Consider the following 22106-nt stretch of genomic DNA (forward strand, 5'->3'; position numbering starts at 1 on the left):
GCTTTTTTTTTTTTTTTTTTTTTTTTTTTACATCGTTGCAGTTACTGTGCCCAGCAGTCGCTGGCTGCCCTGGATGAAGGGTAATCTGATAATCTTGTTAGCACTTATTTACAGCTGAGTGGATAGAATATTTCACAGCAGGCTGAGGGCAGGACTGGGGATCAAGATGCCTCAGATCCAGAGTGAGATTAAAACACTAATCTACTCATCTGATGTTTAAGTGCTATAATAACACTACATGGAGAGCATGTGAGTCTATGTGAGTTTTAACAGCTGTTGGGGAAATATTTAGCTCCTCTAATTAAGTAACAGTAGATATACTGCAATATAAAAATACTCCATTACAAATAAATTCTCCGATTTGAAAAATCTATATCATCTATGTTAAAGGGAATATTTGGCACTTTTCATGTGGATGTGCAGTCAGTGTTGGGCATAAATGTAGTCAACTGAAGCAATGAATTCCTCAAAGTGTGCTATTTTGATCATGAAAGCTGGGTTCTCCTGCTCTGGGAGCTGTGCCGGCAGTGCCTACATATACCAGCACACCCATGTTGCCATGTTTCACCAACCTAGCCTATAGCTATTACTTTGTTGGCCAAAACATAGTGTTAGTTGAAAAAATACCTAGCACACCCCCTGGATACCCAGAAGTGAAGGCTAGAAATCCAAGCTGAAACTGCCTGTAGTTCTTTATTAACACCAACTACATCACTGTGACATCACTGGATGCAGGAAGAACAACAGATTTTGCAAAAGGAGAACTCGGCTTTCTCTGTCAATATATTGTTTAATCTGACTATATTTGTAATATACTTTGCGGTTCAAACATGAAAATACTCAAAATGAAGAAAAAAGACTACATATTATGTTACTGGATTATTATAGTCACTGGTACACTGCTGCTAACTGTGCTGTAGCTGCTAATAGCTAATTAGCTCAGTTAGCAGGACCTAACATCTGAAAAAATATTAACTTTGAGGCAAATTATTGTTTGATTATGTTTGAGTTTTGCCATGTATCACGCATATATTGTCTGCCAAGAAAGTTGCCATTTGTCATAAAACTGTGAACAGTGAAGATTCAAGTGGGTGACATCATCACCTTCTCTCAACAAAAGCTAATGTTAGCTACTGAAGCTACAATGCCTGTGTGTTTTGGTATTGGGATGTGGTCACAAAACAATGGGTCTTATTTGTTCCTTCTCTTGGCGTCTGATAAAAGGAACAGGAGTTGCTTGAGAAAACATTTCCGGTAATGTGACGATACAAAGGTCAGCGATATTTGTGTTGATGACGTATACTATGTGAGACGTTTTTTGTTCACACAAAAATAAACTACAACAAACCTACAAGAAATGGCGACCTCCTTGTCTTGTACAATTATCTTTTAAATTGACAAACGTCATATGTGTTATTCATGGCACAGTTAAAATGGGATCAAAACAATGACTTGTTTCTTAGCACTGACTATAATTTCTGAAGTTGGGTCCCATGGAGCACACAAGAATAAAGCCAATAGATCCCCTTAAATCTTACACATTGGACCTTTAAGTAAAATTTTAAATGTCAGACTTTTACTTGTAATGGAGTCTCGGTGGTGTTTAAGTACTTTTACTTCAGTACAGTACCAGAGTGAATGGACTATGTTATGTGTAGTGTTTTATGGAGAAATACTCCACTTCCAAACGAGAGCGAGGTGAGAAATAAACAGCAGCCTACCCATTAGCCTGCTGCTTCAGACGAGCAGTCTGAAGATGTGGTCTGCTGTTCAGTCAGACTCCTGATGTGAACATTAACTTTATTGAGGATTAAAAATGTAGGAATATAAATGCAATGAGCCTGAGCAATAAAAAAGCAAGCCATTTCTAATTTCACCCCATAAAGGCCACAGCCGGGAGCCACCTGAATTCACTATCAGCAATTAGACAGATCCAAGATAACTAAATCATTAAAAAGACAAGGCTCAATATTGTAATGAGATAAATCTAAAAGACACTCTTAGAAGACATCACCTTCCGACAGGGTGTTGTCATGCACATATGGCATGAACTCCCTTTAGGGGTAACAGAGTGGGAAGAGCACAGACGATGGAAATTGCTTTGTGCCACAAAGTAATGAAGTTGTGAGAAATGACAATGACTTTGCGAGCTACCAAGGCCAATCAAGGGGAACACAAGTGGGACAACGAAACTGTCGCCAAAAAATTGTCTCGATAGTTCTGTCATAATTATTGTGACAGGATGCGTTGCTTTGCGCTGATTGGACATGGATGTAAGTCTGCATTGCTGCCCCAGTGTCCCCACTCAATTCCACAGCCATTAGTGTCAATGGCAATATGAGTGATCTGTCACTGTGCAAATCAGACTACCATCTGCTACCAAGAGAAACATGTGCCCGGTCGCCACCACACGTCTGTGGGAAAACTTCTCTTAAGGTCTCGTTACTTGGATTGCATTAAAGGTTGCCACTTAATTTTCAAATTAATATCTTAGGTTAGAGAAAACTCTTAACATCATTTGGAATATGCTCACAGTAGGTAACAGTAAATTTCAGACACTGGTCCTCTGCTGCACTGACAAGTGAGCTAATACTGTTTTAATCATATTATCAGATGAAGAAAAAGATCAAGCTGAAGTGATAAAAATGATTATCATTCTTCTTATTCTGCAAGACAGAAATAATCCCAATATGCAATACTGCATAATTAGGTTTAAAGAGCCACTCTCATCAAATACATCTGCAGTAAAATATGTATTGCGGTGTGTCTGCATTTGCTTTGGTTTATGTTTTCAAGAAAAGCACACAAAGCGAGACCACTGCTTACCTGCTGATTACATATGTATATATTTTTTTAACGGTACCACTCTGTTCTGTTGTGACTGGCAAGACAATGTAAGAAACTATAAGATACTGTAATCATAACATTGTAATTACTGAATATCTAAGTAGATATGTGAAATGGTAAATTAATGCTATTCAAAATAAAATTTATGGTATTACGTGTATGCTGTAGGCACACGTACTTCTTGCCGGTCTCCTGCATAAGTCAGTGCCCCGCTTGGGCCACTGTAGTTAAAAAAGTCGAGACACATCTGCTCCCTGTGGCTTTGTTTTAGTATTTATGTAAATGTTGCATGTAGGTAAACTTTATATTTCCTTTTCCTCCTCTACTTTGTAGTTTTCATATGATAATTTCCAATTTTGTGTCCATTACACATTTAAATGACAGCTGCATCTAGCAGTTACAAAAAAATTATATTACACTGGTGATGAGCTCATTAATTAATAAATTTGATTTGTTCTGATTTTGAACTTTGTGCAGTAGTTAGACCAGATGCCTCTCACGGGTTAGGACATCAGTGTGATTCTCTGGAGCTTGAAGGTGCAGTTATTTGTATTACTGATAACACAGACAGCGTGAAAGTATGAAAGTACAAAGAGACACCTTCTACCATCCAATAATATGTCACAGACTTTTAATGAAGAACGGGTACAAAGGAAGAAGAGACCAGGCCAAAACAAAAAAAGACATTAACATTCCTAAAGCAAAGATTTAAATTCATCATGATTAAACAAATTAACTCTGCAGGAACATCATATTATATGAAACTAGAAGACCTAAGGAATCCATTGGTGCCAACTATGTCATACTGGCTTGTCAGAAAGGAGATTAAATAACGCTCCAAAAAAGGACTGCAATCTGGCAAAGAAAAAACTGGCATGGTCATTTTCAAAGTGGTCCCATGACTTCTCAACAAAAGATCAGACTGAAACGGCACCCAAGAGTCTCCCCATTACAGACCAAATGAGACCAAATCACAGCATTTTTCTTTGGTGTACCTTAAGTACTGGGATGTTGGAGACGGATGTGTGACCATTTCAAAAATGGTAGCATTTTGCACCAAATCTGGGTAATAAATGGTACCAACTGCTGCAACAACCAATAACACATAACTGAGTATGGAAAGGGCCATAATGTACTTGAATCATAATGTTCTAAGCACATATACACTCTAAACTTTCAAAATCTGAATAGATACCTAACCAAAACACAATGCTTCTTACATATTTATGACTTGAAAAACTTAACACAGAGTGCTGAGCTGAACCTCAAATTAAACTTCAGATTCCCAGCTTTCAGATGCTGTATGCCATGTAACCGCTGACCTATTTTCTAGTCTTAAATTTCCCCCACCCCCCTGCAAAAATGCCAAAAATGGGTCTGGAAGAGGGGTAGTGGAGAAAGATGGTATTGTACATATTAAATAATTAATAGATACATTTTTGTATATGTACAAAACATATAAAGTTAATTCAATTTAATTGCTTAGAATGTTAGAAAAAAAGAGTCAACGCGTATCAATTTTTCTGACTCAGTAAGACTTTACTACAATCGCAGAATTTAAATAAATATTCACCAGTGTTTTCGGTGTTATTTCTATGATTAGGTAAAAAATGTGTTTTCATTGTTGTAGGTTTACTCTCTTACTAGACTTCTCCAAGTCATGCTGACTATTATAAGCCAAAGAAAGCATATAATTTTACAAACTTTATATAATAAGACACATTAATAATGTTTGGGAACATCGAGTCCTTGTAGAAACAAGCTCGTCAAAGAGGCAACAAAAGGTTGTTTGGGAACATGGGAACAATTTTCGTGATGAACGAGCTCTATTGCAATGCCTTGCAAAAATCATCCTCTCCAGAAAAGTATTGCTTTCCTTTAACCATGAAGGTGATCTGACCTTAACTGAGTAGTTTTAGTTGCCTAAACATAGCCACATCTTAATCACGAGGGTGCCAGAGCAGAAAATGCTCACATGGGTCCTTGTGGAAAGTGCTAACAAATGCCCTATTTTGTTGTTTACAGGAGAACTCTGTAACATATATACTGTTATAACTCAAAAAATGAAAATGATATGTCATCAGAGATTATGGATACATGATAAGTTGAAATACTCACTCATCTTCATTCCAGGCCAAAACAACGGGTTTTATTTGCCCGTTTCATGCTTATTAGAGTTCAAATTCATGCTGAATGTTCGCCAAATGAGTAAATGTCTGTCTTGTATCAGTTAGTGCAGCACGGTCCATCTCATTTTGTTTTGGACGAAGATGTTTACATTGAGGAGTTGGGGGATAATTAAGGCCAACTTGGGTCAGTTTGAACTGGCATGCATCAGCTAGTTGGCAAATGTAAAAGAAAACACCTCATTTCAGGCTTGTCGACCATGTTTCCCAAGATCTTAAACCGTAATATTTGGAACAATGCCCAAGAAAGAGTTTGGTACAAGAGTATATGGTTTATTGTCATAATGATGGATAACTGCAAACATAGATGGCATATTAAAAATGGGATTCAACTTATTTAACATACAATTTATGGCTGAAATTCACTTTTTGGACTGCAACTGCAGGACTCATTTTTGAAGGTTAGGGAGTTACATATTTCTCCATCAAGCACATAGATTTGTTGATTCTGCCACCAAAGTTCAATTTCAGATGTAGATTGATATTATCTTAATGTATTTTACTATACATGCACACCTAAAATGTGAACAATATGCTCTGGTTTGCGGTTAAATCATGCAATACAATACAATAGATGGTTCTTCAGATACTGGAAACCAGCTCTATGTTTCAGTCCAGCTGAACTGCATTGTGTCTTACTTGGCGATGCACAGTTTGCCAGAACAGCTTCACAAAGATCCACACAAATAGATGAAGATGCACAAATATATTTGCTGTTGTAAGCTACACACATGCCAGTTCACAAATACATATAGAGACTGAGAGGGGAGTGAAGATAAGCAGCTGGGTAAACTTGAGATGCATATTAATCCTTTAGTACATACAGCCGCAGACTGTACACAGTACAACAGTGTGTGCACTAAAGTTGTCATTGATAATAAAACACGGTCTGTAGCACTTTGTACTTTCACTAATCATGTCTCCTTTCTGTTCTTCTCCGTGAACTTTAGAGTCTCCCTCTACTCAGCATGTTAAATGTAAAATGGAGCCAAAGACAATTCCACGGAGGCTGCACTAAAATCAGTTGCTGTCAAATCAATGAATGTCTGGGACTGACAGAATATTCCACGTGTGAGCAGCTGTGCCTCCATGAAACAACACAGTGGCACTCGGCGGGACTCCTGCGACCCACACTAGTCAGCTCAAGTGTCTGTCTTTGGTGAGGCATGGGATCGCCTACTGATCCAGCCTGACATGTACCATGTTATGTGGCATGTCTGGAGCAGCAGTTGGGTCTGTTTCTTTAATTTACCAAGACAAGTGCAAACATGCTAAAAGCCAAGCCCAGGCTGCTCGATGACTCTGCACAGCGTACCAGGAGCCACGCAGCATCTCTAGTGGCTACAAGACCTGCATATATTGTTATCCATCTGCTGTGGTGCCTCCTGGATTAAAGCACAGCACTCACCCTGTGTCCGTCTGACTCTGAAGGTCTGCAGCCCCGCCCGAGTGTCAGGGGCAAACAGGTCTCCCGTGGCTGCCAAGAAACCTCTGGACAAATGTCACAACATCAGTGCTGACATCCTTCTCTAAGTGCTTGTTAAATAAAGATGTGGTGCCATACACTTTAAGTCAAGGTGCAAAAAAAGGAGTCATAAGATGTGATCTGGGTTGGCACAGTCAACTGATGTGACATCTTTTCACTAGTTGTTGGATAAGACAGATGCATAAGGGGTATTTTCTTGGAAATGTTATAATTTGATGGATATTTTCCTCAATGTTCCGTTCTTTTGTATTTTGTTCTAAGTGTCCTCCCACACGGTATCAGGCTGACTGACTGAGTCTGTATCTTTTAGAGTTTGCAGTATAAAATGGAGCGGCATATACCGTCGAGAGTATACAGTATATTTCTTTATTATCCTTTCATATCATGTCCTTGTATTTCAGACCACATGCTGTCTCTCATTTTTTCCAACATTCTGCAGTTCACCACAGATCAAAATCTTTTAATTAAAAAGGACATCTTTGGTGCAGCACATTTCCCGATGACGTGCCAACCTTTTTGAGCCAGTTGCCATCTGCCGTCACAGCACTGTGGCTGAGGCCTTATCCCCAGCAAGCTGTGTGAGCCGAGAGCCAGCGAGAGAGAAGGAGGCAGACAGGGAGGGAGGGAGGGAGACGAAGAGAGACAAGTTTGTCCGGTGCATCTGTAGAAGTGGGTCTCAGCTGAGAAACATGGATGGACCATACTCTCATGCAGGAGGTCACTTAATCTGCCCCGAGCAGAATCTGCTGTCAAATTGTTCTAGTCCACGATCTGGTTGTGCAACATGTTCATCGCAAATACAGATAGTGAACTACGGGAGACTCATGTAGTTCGCATAGAGGACACTGTGAAACATTCGCCCTGATTAAATGAAGGCATTTTGTCTTTGTGTCTCTTCAGCTAGAGTTATTTGTAACTGCAACCAATTCCATTTGCATTTGCTTTGACAAAGAGCTTAAGGGCTCCTCACTGGGTGTGATTTAGTCATACAAACCTACAGTAGTGGAAGAATTACTCAGGTCACTTACTTAAGTAGCAAAGCACAGTGTAGAAATGCTCTGTTCTCCATTAAATATTGCTGAAACCAAAATAGTGAGTTGGAGCCAAGACAGTGTAAGTTGAATCCCTATAAAACATTTGGTCTAAGGCTGAAGCGAGTTGTTTCCACAGAATTATACGGAAGTACTTGAGTTAATATGCTTTTCTTTTTATGACTGCAAACCTATTGTGTGTTTTATAATTCTCTTTATTTCATTTTTCTCAACTATAATTCAGTGATACAACAACAATCATTTTTTTATTAATTACTTCTGCCCCTTAATTGATTGACAGTTTGGCCTATAAAATGTCGCATAATATTGAAAAATGCACAACCCAACTTGAGCCCCATGTGACATCACAGGCACCGAAATGTTGTTTTGGTGAGTACAAGTGATCAACAGCCTACGGGACATTTTTGTTGCTCCGACACACCTGTCTATAAGACTTTCTCGAATGCAGGGACAATGTAGATAATACCAACCAGCAGTCCAAAACCAGTTTGCAATTGTATAAAACTTGGAAAAGCAGTAAATCTTCACATGTGAATAGCTGAAACCAGAGAACGCTTAAAATTTTTACTTAAAAAAATGACTGAAACAATTGTTGATCAGCAGCTGAAAGGGTTCACACTGCTACCTGCTTTATGTCTCATTTCATATTGTAGCTCGTCTCTTGCATTTAAGAAAGGTTTCTTATACAGTAAGGGTTGTGTACTAATATACACACTGTGTATGAGTAAGTATGCATATGCATACTAGAAAACAGCTCAATTTTTAAAAACGACACGATGGTCCCACAAAAGGAAATGGAGGAGCTCCTCACAGCTGCAAAAAATCTAAATTCATTGCAGGCGGTGGGACATCAACAGAAAGGGAAACTGACAGAAAATTGACAGTGACATTAAAGGTCACGGTTTGATTTTTTGTATACTAACTGCAGCAGCTGTGGCCCAGGAGGTAAAGTGGACCATCAACCAGTCAGAAGATTGGTGGTTGGATCCCCGGCTCCTCCAGTCTGCATGTTTAAATGTCCTTGGGCAAGATACTGTGTGCGAATGGGCAAATGTGACATGTATCTGTAAAGCACTCTGAGTGGTCGATAGACTAAAGAAGCACTACAGAAAACGCAGTCCAAAACCAGTATATTAGGCTGTAGTGTAAATAGTATGGAATTGAGACAAACAATAATCATATTTACAGTTGACTGCTCTGTGGAAGGACTTTAGTATAATAAATGTGAAACTTATATAAAGAAATGTTACATTATTCAAGTGAATATTATCGTTCAGTTCAGCTGGATTTGGTTATTTAAATTCAAAAAGCAGCACACATGCAGTGCATTAGCCATCTGTTTGCGCTTCCATCACTTTAGTCCCATTTATTGTTTGTAAATTCAAAGTACTGACTCAGAATGACACTTGTCTGAGTTTGTACTATTGACTGTTGAATGCACTTCACTGTTTTGCCTTGACAGTGAGTGGGCTAAACTGATATATGACAGTGAGTACATTAAGTAGAAAAGCAAAAAGAAAAAAAAACTACGGAAACCACATGAACCAATCCTCATATTTCTCACATGTCAGCAGAGAGTCTGTTATCTGGCAGAGCATTAATCTAAGGTAAATGTTGTGTAAAGATTAGAAACTGCTGTGGAGCTTAATGTTAAATTATCTGACAGTTCATGGTAGGAAATGAGTGTATAATGAGATCAACGTGACAGTATAAGCCATCGGGAAAAACAAATCCCTCACTACAAAATACCTCACTTCCTTCCATCATCGCAGCTAAACATGCACCACGGACCAGGCCGGCTTCTCATGCGCATGCAGAGTGAGTGATAAGTGCTCTAAATGCCTGAACTTTAAACCTTTCAAAAGGTCCAAATCCCTGCAATCTTCTCTGAGCAGGTCTTAATGTGGTCGGACTGTGTTTTAAGTACCCCAGGATAAAACTCTTAATGGTCATCATAAACTGTAATCCAGAGAGATTCTACTCTTAATCCAGGATCCAGTCCAGAAAACTGTTCAGTGCAAGTCGAGTGCAATCCCATTTTACGGAGTGATATCTCTCCTGTTCTGACTTCACTGCATACAGAGCTGTCTGTTAGCAGTAATTATGTATGGCTCATCATCAGCGGTGCATCATCCTGTGTTAAAGTAACATGGAAAATTGAACAGACAGATGGTTGAAAGCAGCCATTTCATATAAAAAGGCACGTTTTGTCATTTTAAAACCTCAGGTTTTATGACTTTCACGACTAATTGGGTTATTTGAGTTAGAGTCGTAACAGTGGCTAGTCAGAGCCACTCACCAGGGGCCACGTACAATGTGCAATACTTCACATAGAAATTGGACTAAAGACCTGTGGCAGAGACAAGATAATATTATAAAGCTTGTCAAAGACCACAAGGCATTTTTCACTTTTTAACTTTCTCAACTCCAAAAATTAGCAACAAAATATTGCAGGTCTTTATGCATTAATTTACTTGTTCAAATACTCACTCATGGAAAAAGAGTAAGAGGAACTGCGAAGCTTTTGATCGATGTAGACTGCAAAGATGCCAAATGTATGACTCATGAGATCAAATATTAAATCATCACATTGCCAAACTTCACATTCATGATCTGCCCTTGTCCTTCACAAGAGCCCAGACAGGAATTATACAGGACTGATGATGATTACATGACTGCCACTAATTTCAGAGGACGATTCTCTGCCATGCCAGGTAACTTAGTAAATTTACTCTTATGCTGTACTACTATATAATAATTCTCTAACTATATTTCAGGGGCAGGTTTTGTACCTCTTATTTACTTTTTGTACACACATTTTTATCTAAAGCCTAAAGACTGTGAGATTTCAGAAATCTTAGAGGTTTATTGTAGCCATACTGTGTGGCTTGGATCTAATAAATGACATTATGTTTGATGTATGATGATCAAACCACCTAAATCACAAGCTGGTAAATATGCAAAAAAACATCATCAGCGTGCGTAATGCATCTGCACCAATATAGTGGTGACCAATAAAACTAAGCAAGAATGGAGCAATTGCAAGTGGTATTTATGTGCACGAAAGAAGAGTGTAGACCTGGCTGTGGCAAGGGAAAAAAAGCCAAATTGGGACGCAATTTTGCAAAGAATTCTGTCTCATCTTTGGTCACAAGATCATTAGAATGGCTCTCTTTGAATCTCTCTCTCAATGAGATTTAGAACCACCTTTTTTTGAGCCACAACCTAAGACATCGCCACGTTTCTTTCACATTCAGTCTTCTTTTGTCTGGAACAGCCCAAAATTGTACATGATGAGTTCCAGGAAAATTCCACCACAAAACTGACCTTGTGACCTGAAGGTCATCAGTTCAATCCCCAAAAAAATCTGAATGGCTAAAGTGAAACTTGACCTTTACTCATGACTACTGAGGTGTCTTTCAGCAAAGAGCTGCTCGGTGGTCAGACTCAAAAGTTATTGTCTAAATGCTTTGCATAGACTGAAGACAATCTCCCAGCTTCCGTTTCTTACATCTTATATAAACCCTCCACTGCCGAACCAATCCAAAGTCTGTAGGGCAGCTGTTCATAATTGGGCAGTGACACTGTGTGCTTACTGCTAAAGACACTGGTGGCAGAGCATCACTTCTGGTAAGGCGTGTCCTTGAAAAAATGTAAATGTAGGTTTGTTAATGTCCGTTCTCGCCACTGTTCAAGCATCTACCTTGCATTTAGAAATCGTCAGACAATCGGTAGGCAGGGAGATCTCCAATCGTCTGGTATCACGAGACTACTCAGCAGCTGGCAGATCAGACTGTGGTTGTACTGGGCAGCGTCTTGGCCGAATATGAATGTGTAACTGTGTGAATGTGATCAGGGCATTCCTGGAGAAGATTACTGCTCTCAGGAAAAGTCCCCTGGTGGTAAAAAAAAAGACACAAAGTAGATCAAATCTGCAGCAGCAGAGGGTCAAGAAGGTCAACAATTCATCTTTCAATCTCAACTTTTAAGCCATCATGGGCAAGAAATCCCCAAGGTGCTCAGAAATATTGGAGATTTTAATAATTTCATGACAACTGAGTATACAGCATTTGCTAAGGAAAATTGTGTGATAAAGATCCAAAGTAAGGCCTGTCTATTGCTGATACCAATATCAGGAAGTAAAAAAATTCAGCTATCAATATACCGGTCAATATTCTTTGTACAGACAATATGTTAGTTTTATCAGACCATTACTAGATATTTCCTGGAAATGAAATCACTGAAAAAAGGAAGCAACTCCTCACATTTGACAAACTGGAATCAGACAATAATTTCAGTTGCTGCTTAAAAACTGCTTTCATGATCAATCACTTATCAAAACAATTACAGATAAAATAAATCAAATAATTTTTTAATCAACTACTTCTCGCAGCAGTACATTGAACCCACACATTCTGTATAACGTGAACTTTAACTTTTGAAGTACAGGTACATTTCTTTTTACTTTACTTTTTCTTAAGTGAAATTGTAATGGCTGGACTATTGCATCATCATATAAGCACTTTTACTTCAGTATCTAAGCACATCTACTGCTAATTCTACAGCAGGGTACATAAAGTACACAGTATTCCACCTTGATGGCAGATGGTTTATGGAACGACACTTTACAGGACGGCCTGTTTTTTTTATTTATTTTCAGAGAGGTCCAGCTCCTGAGTCATCTGCATAAATAACACCAGCAGCAGTAACACGACACAAATGCAGCATTCTACCATACAGAATATAAATCTTGGTCTCTTATATGAATTCAATAGAAAGCGCCTTGTATACTGCATAGTAAAGATAGAAAAAGATTGTTACGCACTTGGAAAGTGTGTTGTAAAGAGATGGAAGTGGCTTTCTGTCGCTGTAAGCAGCGAGCGCCGGGGTGATTCTTAGGTCAAGGTGATTTGTCATGTCAAGCAACTTTTCACCTCAAGTTCTATGGTTGTTCACCAGCCTGACAGCCTTCAGCAATGCCACACTGTTTCCTGCCTCCACTTCATAATTGATGAGGAAGCAAAGGAATATGGGATTTGATCCAGACTCAGGGTGCCTTTTAGGCCCAGGACAGATGTATAGAGGTGCTCATTTTAACTCTTCATCTGAAATATGGCATGCCACTGAGGACCGGAGGAAAGGTGGCTCATTGGGAAGCTATACAGACAACAATAAACAATTTAAGATGACGGACCCTTCACAGATGATATATGGCAGCGGGGAGGACATAACACTTTAATATATACTATCATGATGTAAATTCCCACAATCCAACGTAATTATGTGACTGCAGTGGGTACTGGAGGAGGCTAGTAATACATCAAGCTGCAAGACACAATAGTAATAAAAGCTGGCAATGGTTTAGTATCTGATGAAGAGAATCATTAAAGTACATTATGAATTTGAACGTAGCCTTTCCTTGTGTGTAAAGATAATATTGCTTTTGAAAATCATTCCATTTCAAAACATGTCCGGTTGCCACTGAATTTGGCATCTGCTTGATTTGAAAACAAACTATACATTAGAACAAGTATCATCAATCAGAGCAGGTGACTACATGAGATCAAAAATTATTGCAGTTTTACTTAAGACAGACTCTCAATGTGTATTTTACATGATCAGCATTACCCATGAAAAAACATGTAATAATCTAAGGTCAGTTACATGCTTGTTTGGTCACCACAAAGTTAGTGTTAAAAATTAGCTGTAATGCTGTAAAGCAGAAATTATTAACCGACTAAAAGAAAATTAAACTCACAATTTGTAATTTCTGTAGCTAGGGGTCTCTCTCACATTAAAACAATGAAAAAAGACGTAGTTTGATGATGTCATAAAGTAGCGTGGGATCATGAGGGTTGTTTTCTTCACTTTGAAACAACTATTATGGGCAGACTCAGGCAGAAATCATGCTCAAGACCAAGATCATGCATTAAAGTTTTATTCATGATTACTCACGTTCACTGACCTACTTCCTCACTCTGTGACATACCTGACGTATCCCAGGTTTTCCCATAAGTTATAGAGACTAGCAACCAGCTCACGGCTAGCAGGAAACAGACAGTTACCTTGAATAAATCATGGGTTTCTCTGCATTTAAAGATTGTTGGACTGGGGATTTGGTATAGTGCAAATACACAACTTAATAAAATATATAAATACATGTCTTACATATTTAGCCATTTTAATTTGGAAATGTTACATATTATGGCTTTAACAGCCAATTATTTTGATAATCGACTGATAGTTTCAGTCATTTTTCAAGCAAAACATCCCAAACTTTGCCTGCTTTTCGCTTTTGAAAGTGAGAATTTGGGTTATTGACTGTTATTCCGACAAAAAGAGACATTTGAACACATTGCCTTGGAGAAACTGAAACTGAGGTTGGCCTTTTTTTTTAACTACATATAGACACTTCATGGACTATTCACTGATCAATCAAGAAAAAAACATCACATTAATTTATCATGAAAATAATTGTTAGTTGTAGTCCCAGCTTACTGTTGATAATTTTGTTGAAACATAATGTTTTAATATTACAAAGATTTACATGTGGTCATATATCTAAGTTGTGATGTAATATAATGCATTAACATTATGCAGCTGTATAATGTATAATATAGTAATATAATATATACAGTTATGTCCACAGATCTACCCAGTTATATGATCTGTCTCTGTGAGGCCGGTTCTTAATGCAGCCAGTTGGTTTTGCCTCCAATGATTAAAGTTCTTTCTCAGACTGAGCACATCTCATTTATTTCTTGCCCTCTCACTTTTGCTCCTATGTTCTTTCTTTCCTTTTCCGACAATTTGTCTCCTGTGTTCGACTGAAAGGGACAGCGAGCTTCAAGGTAAAAAGGAGATAAGAAAGGAGTCGTATCACAGCTGAACTCTGAAGACATATTTAAAAACTGATGTCTGAACTTGTGAAAAGCTACGGTTTTACATCGTTTGTGTCTAATTGCTGGTGAAGAAAACTGAGGTCGGAAACTTGCCAGACTGATACTGTCATTATCAATTATAAGTCATTTAATTAAATTAGTCGGTGAAAAAGTGTTGTAAAAATACAGAAATACTGTTTTTATTTTTGGCATCATTTTATCAATTTAAAGCTGCCAGGAACCCAAAATATAAGAAAAAACAGCACAGGGGCCTGTAAAGATTTACAAATCCTTAGTGATAATCACTGAAAAATTACTATGAAATAGTTTTAGGTTATAAAAAATATTGTTCAGTATTTTTTACAAACAAATACAGTAGAAAACTCTAATGTTTAAAACTATAATATCATCTATGTACATGTAAACTGACTTTACCAAACTCAGTTTGGGGCTTTTTTTCATTAAAAGTTTATATGCCTGTAAATCATTGAACATTTTTTATCATGTACAAACTTCAATGAGACAATGTGTGAAAGCCTCCCAGCGGCACACTGAACTGGTTTTCTCAGATTGTCTCCACATGATACTAGAGCTGCAACTAATGATTATTTTCAGCATTGACTGGCCCGTCTATTATTTTTTCGATTAAGCAAACAGTTGTTTGGTCTATAAAAAAAATTAGAAAATGGTGAAAAGTATTCATCATTGTTTCCAAAAGCCCAGGGTGACATCGTCAAATATCTTGCTTTGTCCACAACACAAAGATATTCCATTTACTGTCAGAGAGTAGGAAAGAAAATGGAAGATATTCACATTTAAGAAGCTGAAATCAGAGACTTTTTTTCCTTAAAAACGACTTGAAATGATTTGATTATCAAAATAATTCATTAAGTTATAATAATATAATAATCAGTTAATCATTGCAGCTCTACATGATAATAAATAAAGTTGTTTTAATACAAATAAACATGTTAACTTAATATTAGACATACACCAGAGTTAAAGACATGTTCACAGCTATAAGCCTATATTTTACAATTTTAAAAGTGTTTTTAAAGGTATGCAGTGAGTATTTTCTTCAATTACTGCTTTTTATTTATACTTTTTTATTTATAACCTCTTATAAATGTCCTGTAGGCTTTAAATCATGTTCTATAAACTCTAAACTGGGAAGCAAATCAAGCAAATGCAGGCTCCCTCTCACACTGTTTTGCAGGCAACCCACTCTGCGTTACACTTTATATGTTCTTTAAATGATGAAACTCGAATGTAAACAACTAGTTTTATTTTTCCTGACAGTTTCTGCATCTCTTTCATAAAGCACAGCTATGCAATGTACCACCAACAGCAAACAGCTTTGGTTATGTAATTTTTACAGTTTAGACGTCCATGAAAAACCATTGCATAACTTTCTGTGTTTAACGCGGAATTAGAAAATGCATCCTCTAAGCCTTTAAAAACACATTTCCAATCTCTGGTATTGGATAAGGCTCTGAAAACATATTTATTCAACAGAATATAACCAATTTCTCAAACCGTAAACAAAACCAATGGTAACAATATTATTAATATCATCAAATTAACTGTCAGCATGGAAGATGTCACTCACTTTCCTGACACATGTTGCCTGAAAAAGTAACAAAATGAGAATAGGGAGGAACATTGCAAACAGAATCACATCAGAAATCTCTGGGGAAATGCGCTTTAATATTTTCTCTTCTGCAAAGCTTTACTCTCTGCGGGTGATTCCTCTAAAGTGGAGCATTCTGTGTACTGCGTACTGTGTATTGTGTACTCCACCAGTCACAAGAAAAAAAAAAATGTTTCACACTGGCCTCACACCCGGAGATCAAGTGCATTCAAACAAAAAAAGGTCCTCTTATGGAATCAAAATGCTTGTTCTGGATTTCTGAGCTTTCAGTGAATAATTCAAATGCAGTCTAATATTTCAAGGACTTAAAGTCGAAAGTAGAGATTTCAAAGACTTATAAAAGTGTGAATGGAGCAGGTTCGTCAAAAGGTGCCCGTGAACAGGCCACTGGTACTGACCATTTACTTGGGTACGGTATGTGAAGCATAAAATAGCCTCCATCTGAATGAGTAAATATTTTCTTTAAACATGTATGAGTCAACATCACTTAGAAATCACATAATATGGACTTGAGCAATTTATGGCCTCATGAACCCAGTGCAAGAGAAGAGACACATTCCACTGTAAGCAGTCAAAATCTTGCAGGATATTTGCAACACTTATTACTTTATCTTACAGCAATATTAATACAGGAATTAACGGCATGACCCTCACACAACAAAAACACTTTCAACTGCTCTAGTCTCATAAATATACTATTTATATCATATCAAAAGTCTTAAGGAATCCAAGTAGGGTAAAGTATTGCAAAGTACTAAAATTGGTGATGCAATTTCTCATTGTTTCCGAAGTTTATTTATTAAAGTCTTCTTGTCTGATGTCCATACAAAGGATTCAGTGCTGTCCACAATCCACCAGAAACTGTGTTTAACATGAGACACTGGGCTGGATGTAGTAAATGTACAAAAGTAAATTTTTGACCCTCAGATACATAAACCTGGCGAGTTAGATTCCTTGCAATTTTTTTTTAAAGTTTATGTTCAGCGACAACGTTTATGTTGATTAGCGGGTAAAACACGTGGACTATAAACTGTTGCGCCGAACAACACAACAACAAACAAAGCAGCAATGAGCAGAGAATTAAACTCACCTTGGCGACTCTGTTTGCAACCTCGCGCCCCACCATTAGCCCCTGGACAAACGTCCGTGCGGCTATGAAGGCCTTGGTGACCTGGGCCTTCAGTTTCCTGGGCGCATCTCCAAAGGGCTTTAGCTGGTCCGTGTATTTACTGACACACTCCAGGTAGTCGTCTGTGAACTGGTACTGGGAGTTGAGCAACTGGAACATGCGCTCCAGCAGCCTGGCCCAGAAGTCGTTCAGCATCTCCTCCAGGTTGACGTTGCCCCCTGTGTAGTAGCGCTTCAGCTCAGTGAACAGGTCCTGGAACACCTCTGAGTTCTGCATATACAGTTTCCCATACGTCCGTGTGAACATTCTGTTGAGAGACTTCTCAGAATTGTCCAGCAGCTCCAAGAAAAACTCTGCATGGATGGATGGTTTGGGGGAGAGCAGGGGAGGAGAGGAGAGGAGAGGGGTAGAGAAGACACACAGCTGGGTCATTATACAGACATTTACAGTGTCTGATGTCTTTTCCAATAATATAAACCAGACAAAAGGATTCAGAAAGCATAAAAGCAATGTTGAATCTAGTGAGAGCACAATTGTTGTACTTTAATGTTGTCTTTTACAGCTCTGTCTGCATATACAAAAGTAATGTATAGCAGCCAACAATAGGTACTTGATTATGTGAAGAAAGTCAGTCCAAAGCATTAATAATTTAATAGCAGAAATAATGGGCCACAAGGACTATGAATGATTAATGTAAAGGTTCTGATTGCATACTGTAACAAAATATTCATAAGTTTTAGACACAGACACTCGTATACATTATCATCCTGAGCTCCCACCATCGTTCCCAGACACATTAGTTTCTCACTGAAACTATTTATTTGTCCACCGAGGCAGCCGGCCTATGAGCCTATAATTGAATATCACCTTACAGAATGTTGAAAGAAGCTGGAGTCACATTGAATTATCCAAAGACTCGGTTAAACATAAGATACAAAATTTCTCAGTGCGACAAGCAGATCTATTTTATTCCTACTGTTATATTTGCCAGCGATTCACCACACACACCTCACACTGTGTGACAATGTCAGTCCAAAACAAGACTTTATAACAAAGATCTTTTAACATTCCTTAAAGCTGAACTGAACTTTGACATATTTTCAGTTTTCAAGGATGAATAAAGTATGATTGCATGTGATTGCAGTTACTGTGCACGATTTATCATTTTTTAAAAGAAGATAAAAACATTTTTAGACATATTTATTGAAATACAGTCTAAGCTCCAAGTCTCTGGTGGGCTTTTTCCCATGGCAACAACTAACTGACATTTGAGAGCTGCCATTATGAGACAAGCTGGTGGTGGTGTCTTACTGACTATGGAGCGTCAGACTTTGTAACTTTTATGATTGTTGCAAGACATTTCTTCTGCTTTTTTTTTTACACTCATAGTGTTAGTTATATTCTGTAAGTGTTTAAATATATCTGTCCATTTACATGAAGCAAGACTATTGTACATAAAATAGACAAGCTGCAACAATTAGTTAAATAAACGATTAGTTATAACTTTGAACTTAATCACCAACTATTTTAAAAATCCATTAGTCATTTTGAGTATTCTTTAATAAAAACATGTCCTGTTCTCAAATGTGAATATTCTCTAGTTTCTTTAGTCCTCTGTATGACAGTAAACTGAATACTGAATAGTTTTTATTGGGCTGTAGACAAAACAAGACATGTGAGGATGTTGACTTGGCCTTTGGGAATCACTGATCAACATTTTTCACCATTTCATAAACCAAACAGCTAATCAATTAATGAGGAAATGATTGATAGATCAATCAAAAATGGAAATAACTGTTAGTTGCAGCCCTACATAACAAATTATTTTAAATGGTTCTTGTCTGATTTTTTTTTAGGAGGGAATATATTTCTCAAAATCTTTGCTAAAAAGATATGACAGTCAATAACCATGTTGACAGTGTAAAATAGGTGATAATATTATCAGTCTCACATAGAAGAACAGACTAATTTAATGTGAACAAACTGTTTGCTGCCAGAACTTAATGATGTTTAGACATGAATAATAATAATAATGTTCACGCTGAATCCAACATGTCATAAACATTTTTTCTGCTGATTAATGCTGGTCTTAAAACCAGCTTATTACGTTCATTACTGTGAACAAATTGGACTGGTATGTCACAGCAGACGGAATTGTTTTACACCTTTTCACCACTAAGTGCAGCAAAGCATTAGTAGGAAAAGAGTCATCAAGTTTAGGTAACTGTGCATTGATAATTTTCCAAGATGAGACACACTTGCTACCTGCCATCAGGTTAATGTGCACTTAAAGCCGGGGCAGGCCGTTAAATTGTCACTGGGTTATAGTTTTATAACCTTTAAGCATTCAAGTAGTCTGAGAGAAACCTTGGCTTGTGCTCCTCTTGGCTCTCAGGCTATAGAAAATCTCACAGTTCGGTAACATTGTTGACTGTTGAGTCTTAGTGTGGTAATCACACAAACAACCATCTTTCTAAAGAACTGCTTACTGCAACTTTAAGTGCTCGAGACCACAAGGGTGAGGATTTGGACAGACGTCTTTGAACACCTGCTGAGTCATCCGCAGCTCCTGCACGCTCAAAATAGTGTTTGTTTATCCCACACTATAGGAAGGACAGGGGTCTAGCGAGGTTTAGCTGTCTTTTATATGTTGTGACGTGACTGAAGACAGCCACACAGTTGAAAGCTCACAGCAACTTGTAGTCCTGAGCCCTAAGCACACAAAAGGGACAGATGTACAGTGTAACATAGGTAGTGTTCACATCACAGATGAGACAAAGAAATGTCAAGCAATTTCATTGTGGCAGAATTCAAACGCCCACCCACACAGATATTTGACCAATCAATTTGTAGTTGGAACCACAAATTCACTAATGTAGGAGGCTCTTTAAAATTAATAAAACTATTTTTTTTTTCTTTTTGATCAAATAAGTACCACAATCAAAAGATACACACAACAATACAACAATATACTTGCGCATTTCTCAGCAAAACTGAATTTTAACTTCATTTAATTATGTGTTGTTCTGCACTGTTTTACATTGTAAATGACTTCAAACACAGACATCAAAATGCACAAGTGCAACAGTATAATTCAAATTAAACATTCACAGCAATTATATCACTGTTCTGTTGTCATCTGCCCAAGTGGCTTCCTTCCATGTGAGCACCTGATCTCCTGAGCATTAACTGAGCCAACAAAGAGAAAAATAGAAGGAGAAAAAAAAGCAACATTAGCTGGGGAGTCGCACTGAAGCTTTGCTAATAGGATCCCATGTTCCTGAGTGCACAGGCGTAAATGTTGAGAAGATCATAACACATCTCTCCGTGCACAAATGTCAAATATTCCTCCTCCCTTCTTTGTAAACAAACACGCTGTAGACATTTCACGTGTCATGCTTGCTAATAAACCGTACGGGAGCTCTGCTCCTCGTTGGGTATTCTGGCTGGCTGACATTTCTCTGCGTTGTTGATGAGAGCAGTCCCACCCCTGCACAGTGGCCGTATCAACTCCTAATAATACATTTCCCTCCTGTGATGATACGACAGAACCACGAGGCACGATGAATCGGTTCACACGCAGACTATTTTGTTTACAGTGACGGTGGGCTGTGCTGTGTGTCACCAAGGAAAACAAAAGTCAAATGTTTGAATTGTTTGGCAAATTTAAAACATGAAACATAAAAAATTAAAACAGTAGAATCGCATATATATGTATGTATATTATTGCATATTATATTTAATTGTATTCAGCTGGTTTAAAAATACTAAATAGTAAGATAAGATATCTTAACTCATTTACAGTTAAGTTATTTTTCATTGTAAACGGGAGTTTGGATTATTTGAAGTTGGGTTGTATGAGGTTGAGTATTCATAGTCAGTGTATTAACTACAGTGAGTAGTGGTTGGCATATTCCCAGTTTGGAGAGCACCAGCATGGATGTGAAACCATATACTGCTGCAACAAAAGGTATTTTCACCACTTTAGAAAGGTGCACCAGGAAAAAAAAAAAAAGTGTTATATGAGCTAAATATTGCTCTCTCAAATACCAACCAAACTCCATTGGCTAAATCAGTCATTTGTTTGTACTATTGTGTGACTGGTGAATCTAAAATAACACAAACTAACGGATGAAGGCAGCGGTAGACAAGCAGCTTCTGTGTGAGTTAAAATGATTGATTTTGCCTATGAAGTTTGAATGGTTTGGAGAGAGTGATATTTGGCTTAGGCAATGGTGTTTTGCCATCACAAATCGCTGCCTGACAGCAAAGTAAAGCGTAAAGCGTACACTTAAACTGAGAGGGTTTTTTTTTCAAGGTAGACATCGTTTTTTAGGTAGACATTTTTATACCTTTTGTACCTTTTGTTGCTAACCCTGCCCACAGCTGTACATTGCTTAGCTTCTGTGCTGATGCCTCTCAGTGCTAAAAACACTGAAAAAATTCATTTACATGCCCCTTCAACTGCCTTCTAGGTAGGTAAGTAATAAACTAAACTCCACTTCAAATAACATGAACCATCCCTATAAAGTTCTCCTATACTTTGTTTATTATACTGGTTTAAAAAAAATTACAGATTGTGAAATTATTCCTAACTTCAATCTAAATCACAAACTGAATAATAACCCTATCATGATGATAATCTTCAAACAAAATGTCTACATTCATTCTGTGTGCATCATTTGATGTTATCAAACCATATTTTGGTAAAGAGTAAACTGTTTAAGGAAATGTTTAGATGATTCCTGACCATGTGAAATGGAAAAATACAAATACTTGTCCTGCTGCGAGTTCAAGAGTCAAATTCTGAAGCGTCTGACATCGCTGAGACAAAAATCCTGACCCCTGCATGATAATCCACTGTTGTGCAAAGT

The 22106-nt window shown here is 37.7% G+C and overlaps 1 protein-coding gene across 2 annotated transcripts in view; it reads right to left on the reverse strand.

Moving 5' to 3' along the window:
• Positions 1-22106, reverse strand: part of gpc6a (glypican 6a) — a 201874-nt gene that overhangs the window by 87588 nt on the left and 92180 nt on the right. For both annotated transcript variants that reach the window (XM_084715489.1, XM_084715481.1), the window contains exon 3: positions 17194-17585. In XM_084715489.1, the coding sequence (XP_084571615.1) occupies positions 17194-17585 (392 nt within the window). The remainder of the gene's footprint in view (positions 1-17193; positions 17586-22106) is intronic.

The sequence above is a fragment of the Lutjanus erythropterus genome, chromosome 1 (genome assembly GCF_056507025.1).
Source record: "Lutjanus erythropterus isolate fLutEry1 chromosome 1, fLutEry1.hap2, whole genome shotgun sequence".
NCBI classification, from domain to species: domain Eukaryota; kingdom Metazoa; phylum Chordata; class Actinopteri; order Lutjaniformes; family Lutjanidae; genus Lutjanus; species Lutjanus erythropterus.